Source organism: Rhamphochromis longiceps, linkage group LG3, assembly GCF_057381845.1.
Source record: "Rhamphochromis longiceps isolate RC_006_pf linkage group LG3, R_longiceps_female_GT1.1, whole genome shotgun sequence".
In the NCBI taxonomy this organism is placed as follows: Eukaryota; Metazoa; Chordata; class Actinopteri; order Cichliformes; family Cichlidae; genus Rhamphochromis; species Rhamphochromis longiceps.
The window spans coordinates 25,500,996-25,510,340 of record NC_140559.1 but is presented as its reverse complement, the minus strand read 5'-3'; the positions used below and the strand labels follow the sequence as shown (position 1 = coordinate 25,510,340).

Genomic DNA, 9,345 nt, shown 5'->3' with positions numbered 1-9,345 from the left:
CATCACAGCAAGGTCATGTCCTCAGAAAGATGCAGTTTCAGTTGTTTAAGAAGACTTTGAGTCATTCAGCAGCTCCTCATCGTTTCTCCTGTCATTCTTCCTCTTCTAATCCCCAATCATCCCCGCCTTCTCCTCTATATTTGGGCTCTTTAATCCCCCCCATTGGCTCCCTCTCACTCGTGCCGTTTCTATTTTCTCACACATCTTTAGGTCTTCTTTTCTTCTGTCTCCATGTGCAATCTTTTGTCCTCTGGGAGACAAAAGAATATTCTTTTCCTTCCTTTCTCTTCCATGTCTTCCTCTCCTCCATCCCTCTTCGGCATCTCACACATCAGTGGCGTTGAGGCATGTAGACACCACATCCTGCGTTTCAAGGACTATCTTCTTTGCCCTTCTGCCTCCCCCTCCTGCCCCTCCCCCAGCGGGATGAATGCTGTCCAGTCGGCCACCCCTTTCCCTCTCGCCACCACTGCGACATTTAAAGACAGCGAGAAAGGCAGCGCGGTAGTTGCGGTTCATCCAGCCGTAAAGTAGTGGGTTTGCAAAGGTGGAGCACATGGCAATCACGTGGAAGACGGTGTAGAGCAGGCGGAAGTCCCGCATGTCCAGCACCGCGCTGTCAATATCAGTGGCCAGCTGGAAGGCGTGGAAGGGAAGCCAGCTCACGGCAAACACCACCACCATGGTCACCAGCATCTTGGTGGTTTTGCGGCGTCGGCGGTGGCGTTCGGAGGCGACGCTGCTGTTGACACCACTCTCTGCTGGACTGACATGACCACGCAATTTGGACCAGATGCGGGCGTAGGCAAAGGAAATGATGGACAGGGGGAGGAAATACTGCAGGATAAGCATGGAGATGCTGTAGATGGTGCCATCTGTGTTTGTCCCGGGCCATTTCTCCATACACGCCTATGACAGAGGACAGAATGGGATGTTTGGTTGAGTTTAGTCTGTGTTACATGAAGGTACACTTTAAATACCATGGTTAGGTTAGCCTCTTAATATCCCACAGGTCACTGGATTTAATTTTAGCCACATGGTTAAAAAGGCAAATCTCCAGAAACTAGAAGATGTAACATTAAAAATGAAGTCACATTTTGCCATTACAGTTTTTCTGCGCAATGTTTTTTTTTTTCTTTTCCCTTTGGGTATTCCCAATAGATGAGAAGTCCATACAAAATGGCAAGTCAATGTTTGCTCCAATCCAAAGGTAATCAAGATTATGTGATATATGATCAAAAGCTTTAGAAAAGTTACTAAAAAATTGGATTCTTTTGGCGACTAGATCAGAATTTTGACATAGTTTACATTTGATTGCAGTGACTGGAGAGGCTGGGATTATGAACAATAGGAATAAGGTGGGAAACAAGAGTTTGGAGAGGAATGGATGTAAGGAAAGAAAAGAAGGAAAGAAGGATGAGATAAAAGAGGAGGCAACGTGAGGGATGTGAGCAGCACCAGGAAGATCAAAGGGAAAGAATGAGGAGGGAAGTGAGGGGGCCGATCTGTACAAATATTTGATTCAGAAACATGGTGTTGTAGGTGTGTGACTGCATATACCTGTATGGTATGTCCAGGCTCCAGTGTGAAAGAGCCGTACTCTCTGAAGATGGCAAGAGGGCTAGCCAGGATGGCACTCAGCACCCATGTCAATGCTATCACTGTAAAACACACGTCCTTACGCATCCTGGTCTCCAGGTGGTACACGATACACCTGAAATGCAAATTGGTGCATACCAAATATTTATATAAACTTGAAATGTTCACATGAGGCGCACTTTATAGTTTCTTTTTCAACAGGTCAGGACACAGAAAACCACTGATATTATATCAGTTTCCTGATTTTTAGATTGCATTAGTTATTACCAGGAAGTTTTGTCACACTTTATTCAGAAAATCTTACTTTTCAGGGGGAACATTTGTAGCTATTTTTACAAGTTTTCAAAATCTGACAGTAACCTTCTGCATTCAAAAGTTGATCAATTCTCACCATATCCCCAACACAGCAGCCCCAAACGACAGTCTCCACTGTGTTTTACAGATGGCTGTAGACACTGACTGCTGCTCCTGACCTCCTCTGTTTTATAAAGATGATGATTTGAACCAAAAGCTTCAAATTCAGAATCATCACTCCATGAGACCTGTTGCCAGTAATTTTCAGTCATTTTTTTAATGTAATTTGGCATACCTCAGCTTTGTTCTTTCCCTTTTTCCCTTCCTTACAATAAACGAACAGTAGATGGATCAGCTGAAAGGCCAAATGGATCTCTCAGGCCTTTTGTCAGGATTTTCCCTATTTCTGAATTAATCAGTGCATTTACACAAACCTTTCATGGATTGAATGACCATGAAAAGAGGCCACAATAAATTGATTAGAAATATAAAAGATGGATTTAATCTCACCATAATGTCACCCATTAGTCAGTAAAGTCTCATTTTGAAGCTGGCCAAAGTGCAAGACCCAAGATAGAAAATTATGCAGCGACACTGCTCAGATAGAACAACGTCATCGTATAGCAATAAACACTTTTTGTGTGGTTGACACTACCTTAGAGTAGCGGTCCCCAACCCCCGGGACATGGACCGGTACAGGTCCTTGAGTCGTTTGGTACCAGGCCACGAGAGTTGAGGCTCGGGTGTAAAATTTATAGTTTTCAGGGTTTTTATCGTTATGTTTTTGATCGTTTTTATCGTTAACTCGGTTTCCCTTGGTCTTTTCCCGTGTGTTAAAAAGATATATATATTTTTTGGTACCGGTTCTATTTTGTTGTATTTATCCGCGACACCTTAAAGACCAGTCCGTGAAAATTGTCGGACATAAACCGGTCCGTGGCACAACAGAGGTTGGGGACCGCTGATATTAGAGGAAACTTAAAATGAAACCCCACAAAAGTAAGCATATATGTGAGTTTGGAAGTCATGCTGACTGTAATGTACAATCTGCGTAAACAAAGATGACAAAGAAAAATTCTCAGCAGGCTCATCTAGCAAGTAGCTAAAACATGCAACACCAACCCTAAACTGGGTGCATTGTTTGTGCAGTTTTTTTGTAGGCCAAGATCAAGTCCTTCTTTACAGCCAGAATCAATGCTGCAAATCTTTCTGTTTGTGGTCAAATCAGCAACACTCATGAACATAAAAAACACCCAACAAGCCAGTAGTGAAGGCCACTCACCAATTAATGTAAGCCGCATTGCAAAAAACTCATATTTCCAAATGTGTTTGTTTTGCTGGTTACAACTGAGGCTCTTTTCTAATCTACTGAATATGGAAGTCAATAAGAAACTCTTAACACTTAAGAAAAAACTTAAGGATAAAAGAATGAAACTCATTACTCTGACTCTCAAGTTTCTTGATCAAGCCTCCAGTGAGTACAGTGGTTTCACATACTCAGCACAAGTCTAGTGGGTCTCTGTGGTGATTTTGGCAGCCATCTGTTTATTGCTGCCCAGATTAAATTATAAAAAACTTCTGGTAAAACGTATTTTAGCTTTTACAATCCCTGCTGATAGAGAAAACAAAAACAGGGTGTAACATGAAATCATTATGGATGAAGTTTACAGCTGAGGCATCCTGACACTGAGGTTTTGTTTGGGCTTTGTGCTTTGGCACATCCAGCATGAAACATAATGAAAGTTACATTAAAGTTACAGCTTTAATGTAGCGTGGGTAGAAGAAAGAACTCTGTGGGCACATCACATTTAATTAAGTTTAATTAAATACTGCTGAAGCACAGAGCATGAACTCAGAAATTTCTCTTTGAACAATACTACATTAATTTACATGGTGAGTTAGTTTTAACTAAAGAAGGACGCCAGACACATTTGTACTTTCAGCAAATTTAACACCCTTATTCATACAGCCTTTAAATAAAGTTGGTCTAGTTGGTCATCATTCACCATGTAGAGGAAACGTTTTCTTTAACCCTTTAAGACCTACCATAGAACCAAGTCCGCCAGAGTTATCTTTATATTTTTACATGCTGCAGTGACATTTTTGGGAGCATTTCAAGTTGCTCCCAAGTATACATGAATACAACCATTATAGCCCAAACTTTAATAATATGTATGCGTTAAGTCTATAATAACTACATTAATTGCAACAAACTGCAATAAACTACAAAAAATTAAAAATCGTTTTTGTTTTTGTTTTTTTTTACATATATTTGTAGGTAAAGAAATTAAAGAGGTTTGTCCCGCAAAACTGTAAATACAAAAAAGTTGCACAAAATAGTTTCTAACAACAGGAAATGTATTTTGAGTGTCTTCATAGTTTTGTTTTTGAGATACACCAATTTTTATATACTGCTGGAAAAACAAAAATAAATATTATAATGCAAATTTGCGGGGGAAAAAAACAGCATTTGCATCAAAATAAACTATTTCCGGCAATTTGAGTTCTAAGCATCCTAGAAACTATTCAGACAAGCATGAAGTCAAGCAACACCAGTGCAGGCTTATAAGGTCCCGAAGGTAAAAAAACAAAAAAACAACAACTACATTTTCCACAAAAATGACATCACTTCCGGTTTTGGCCAGGTCATGGTGGACACACTATAGTTCGCGCTGACGTCTATTCCAAAGTAGGAAGTGTTACGAACAGCTGATCGAATCGGCAAAGCGTGTTTCTGGAATATTATGTTTTTGTTGCTGCAAATGCTTTTTATGCTGTTTTTGCAAAGCTATATGTGGAAGGAAACTGTGACTTAGGACAAGCTGATGACATAAAATGTAAGTACAACTCCTCCAGTTTCATATACAAAAGAATTATTGTGCTATCTTAACTGGTTCCGGATCTACAGGGATTTAAAAATAGTTACACAAAACTGAGCGTACCCGCTCCGACCGGTTTTAAAGGGTTAAGGTAGCTATTTTCTGTCATATGTATATATATTGTTACTGGGGTGGAGGCTCATAGTCAAAGTTTGAAATAATGAGGTCAGAGTATGTACAAGTACTCCCTTATATGGTCATCTTAAGCGCACAAGGGGGCAGCCAATCACAGGTAACCTGGCTTTACGCAAACTAGTCTTGTTTCGTACAGAAGATGAACTGAGGAGCTGCTAAGAGCTGCCAGGCCAAGTGTTTGATAAATCATGGAGAGCTACTCTTGCAGCTTGAATCTTTGCTAACAGGACCGTAGGGCTGTAGCAGGAGAGCAAAGTTTTAAAGCAATATCATATTCAAATCAGAAGAGTGGACACTAAAGTGCATCAAACAAGTCTGTAGACTGACTAAATGAGGTTGATTTGACTCTCTTGATGTTTTCTCAAAAAAACAAACAAAAGAAAAAAAAACAAAGAGCACAGATGCTTGGATCTTGAAAAGTGATCTTTTGTAAATTTGTTTGTCAGGAACCATCTGCCCAAAAAACAAATAAGCAAATGAAAATCTGCTTTACATGCAGAGGAGAGATTCGTTCGTCTGTTTGCAATCTTTGGACAGGTGGTGGAGAGAAAATAAGCATAATGGCCTGTTGCCTGTAGATACTGATGACAGCCACAGGAACATCCTAACATGTGTATACATATACACCACCACGTATAGCAAGATTGGTGCCACAGTTGCTCTTAATTAACAAGTGTTGGCCATTACCAAAAATAAATAAATCTATATTATAGTTTTTAGATGTCTGTAATGGTTTATCCACCAGTTCATGCAAGCAACATTTCAGTGCTTAACCCTTTACAGACAATGATTTCATGGTTCAGGCTTTAAAGAGTTAAAAGCCAGTCTGCAGGCTTATAGAGGTTAAAATGAATAATCTGTTGTTCATTCTAAAGTCACTGCATCACTGCACTTAACACCTACACTCCAACTGCCAAAACAGCAGGCAGCCAAAGTCTAATTGTGCCGTTAGCGGTGCAGTGGCGGTATGACAGAGTCAGAGAATCTTCACTGTAATCCTCTTTTCTCTGGGCCAGGTGTATTAAGGTGGAAATGGATTTTAGATTTGTCATTAATATGACGTCAGCTCACAGCGAGGAGGTGAAAATCTGCAGGGGAGCACAAACTGATTGCATTTTCACAAAAGATCTGAGAAACGTCATGTAGAAAACAGGATAGATGTGAAAATGTGAAGTTAATTGATTACGATGGCCATCAGAGCACGGTAATCTAGCTGTATCCTTTCCCTGAGAATAAGGGACAGTCAACGTGCAATAATAATCTCCAGCTACATACATCTGTATATATAGAGTATTGGTGGGGTTATCTCATTTCCACCCCATTCCCTTCTGAACGTTACCTCCAAATGAGGTGTACCTCGCTGTGGATGTTATATAACTTTTCATTCACTGGGATGATACTGCACTCTGTTTCAACCATTTGAAATGTAGTTCAGAGTGATTAAAAACAACAGCCAAGATTTTCTAATTGGCAGTAAACCCAAAGTGCAAAGTGCAAAGAATGTTATTACTTAGTCATAAAGTACATTGATCTTCTTTGTTAAGTTTGACAGGTTTTATTTCTGTTTGCAGTATTTTATAAGGATTTAAATTCTTTTTGTGCTTGAAAACATTTGTTTGCAAAAGTTTCCAAATTTCTCCTCTGCAAGTATTGAAAAGAACCTTTTGACAAACATAACTAAGCAACAGAAGAGCTGCTTTTGCCGAGCTGTGGATGGACTCCAACTCTTTGTTCTGTGCTGCAGCCTTGGTGAGTTCTGCGTAGGATTACATGAACCAGTTCTCATTGTTCAGGGTCTCGTTGGCGTGGCCCTCCAGTTCACATAAGATGAACTCTGCAAGAGAACAAAGACCGCCTTCGCAGCTGCAGTCCAGGACGGTGGAGTTGGAGTTCATCTGAACGTGCGAAGCAGCTGAAGAAAACTGGATCTCCAAGATAAGGAAGTAATCTGGACAATGGGGAAAACAGGAACACGGTGCCATTCTAACACATGAAAAAAAAAAAAGAAATGGCTTAAATGAGCCATCAAACCTACTTGTGTGGAGGTGGATCTACTGACTAACCAGTACCAGTACCATGGATACCTATGGACTTTATCCATAAAGTCAAACGAATCATATAAGTATAGATTGAAAATCTGTTTACTGTCACGTCAGACCATACAAAGTAGAAAAAAAAACTCTCTTTGACTTCTTCTTTTTGTTTGATGGACTTGCCTGTTTCCAACATTATGCACTGTCATCAATTGTCCACAGATACCCAAACCACAGATAATAGTGATATAAACACAATTAGAATCCAATGTGCCCGTCTCTGGTTATGAAGCAGGTGAAACAGGTAGCTCACCAGGAAGATCGTGAATACAGATTACATTTTCTTTAAGTGTCACCCACCTGTGGCGGTCCAGTGCGATGACGTTGAGCGTCACAGTGGAGACATGCACGGTGAGCCCCTGGGCGTAGGGCAGCAGGAAGCAAAGTGTGCTACCAAATTTCCACTCACCCTGCAGGGTGTAGACGAGGGTGAAGGGGAGGCACAGAGTGTTGACCAACAGGTCGGCTGGAGATAGACAAGAAGAAACATGTTTGGCTGTAAAAGTTCTCATGAATACATAACAGAAAACTTCCACTAAACTAAGTTATACAAATGCAACTTATGTTGCTGTCTGTGTGCCAGGAGGCACTGGAGGCAAAAGTTAAGCAAGTGTGTGCATTTTGCCTGCCTTGGATTTACTCTTGATAAAGTTGGATAGTTTAGCTTTTTCCCAACTTAAGGCACCAAATGCTATTTTCGGATCCAGCATCATTCAGTGTCTTAAGTTGAGGAATTTCATTAAGCATTGTCTGTTGGGCATATGGAGTCTTTTTTTTTATTATCGCTATCGCAGGGCATTGCTATACAGGTAAAAATGTTTCTGTTCACCGATTACTCACCCTAAAAATTTAATGCAGTGTTACCATTTAACTCATAAAGGCACAAATATAGTATGATTACGTCCCTTACTATCTTTCCCATTTTATTTTTGTGTTTTTATGTATATGAAGAAGAACATTGCTTTCTTCTTTTGTCTGCTTCTCATCACAAACACATTAAACTCGTTCTATTTCTGAGGTTAATTTTCTCTGAAATTGCTGCAGAAATTCTACACCACCCACTAAACTCTCTCCCTTTGTATCTTCTCCACCATCATAGATAATTAACCGGGCATCCAGCCTTAACTGTCTCAGCTGTTTGTTTTTTGAGTTTTTTTGTGTTGTTTAAAAAAGACACACTTCCCCTGCAACAAGAGGGCAAAGGATAGATGAAAAGAAAAGGGAAAAAATACATGAGCTAGAGCATGCACCCATGATGATATATAAAAGAAAATTCCCCTCTCGCCCCTGCGGATGGTCTATCCTTCAAGCTCGGGTCCTCTACCAGAGGCCTGGGAGCTTGAGGGTCCTGCGCAGTATCTTAGCTGTTCCTAGGACTGCGCTCTTCTGGACAGAGACCTCCAATGTTGTTCCTGGGATCTGCTGGAGCAACTCACCTAGCTTGGGAGTCACCGCACCTAGTGCTCTGACTAACACTGGGACCACTGTTACCATCAACCTCTACATCTTCTCAAGCTCTTCTCTGAGCCCTTGGTATTTCTCAAACTTTTCATGTTCCTTCTTCCTGATGTTGCTGTCATTTGGAACCGCTACATCGATCACTACAGGTGTTTTTTTCTATGAGTTGTTGTCCTGACTCGCCCTTGCCATAGCATGTGTGTTGTACCTTGTCAATCTCTAGCTGTGAGCAGTCCCTTCTTCTGAATGTTTGAACAATGAGCTAATAATTGTTTCACCATCAATGTGGATTTTGGCTCTTGAAGATTCCATAGGTCCCTCATCCTATTCATGTAACACCTTCCGTTATTTGCGTAGTAGTATTCCAACAATGCCCTGTTTTCGTCTCTTGCCCACTGATGCCTTCTTGTTCCAGTAATCCATTTCTCATCGGGTTGACCTGGTTCCTCAACACCTGGCCCGGACCTTGTTGATCAAGGCTTCATATTTATCTCTCTCGCTCATGTCTGCGGTAGGCTTGCTTAGCATGGGGGATCTAGCCTTTAGGACCCTTACTGGAGACAGATGCCCCAGGCGGGAATCGAATCGAATTGCGACTCCCGCTCCGAAAGTGTGCAGTCTTTGACCTACCACACTTCGAAAAAGGTTCAGGCCAAGGTTTTGCATTTCATGCCTGCTTTCTTCTCATTAGCAATTTACTAGGAAACAAAAAATGCATATTAATTATTATTGTTTTCAAAAGATTGTTTAAATTTACTGTTTTACAAAACAACAACAACAACAACAACAACAACAACAACAACAACAACATCATCATCATAAACCCCACATGAACACCTGGGATATGTTGGCTTTCACGTTGGTTTATGGCTTCAGCTTTTTCCAAG

General features: G+C 40.7%; 1 protein-coding gene across 1 annotated transcript; it reads right to left on the bottom strand.

The window, feature by feature from the left end:
• Positions 1-324: 324 nt before the first annotated feature.
• LOC146673646 (neuropeptide Y receptor type 2-like) lies at positions 325-7,457 on the bottom strand. Its single transcript, XM_085384494.1, has 3 exons — positions 7,301-7,457; positions 1,561-1,714; positions 325-909 (listed from the first exon to the last, which is right to left on the bottom strand). The coding sequence occupies exons 2-3, from the start codon at positions 1,684-1,686 to the stop codon at positions 325-327; spliced, it is 711 nt and encodes a 236-aa protein (XP_085240620.1). The 5' UTR covers positions 1,687-1,714; positions 7,301-7,457.
• Positions 7,458-9,345: the final 1,888 nt, after the last annotated feature.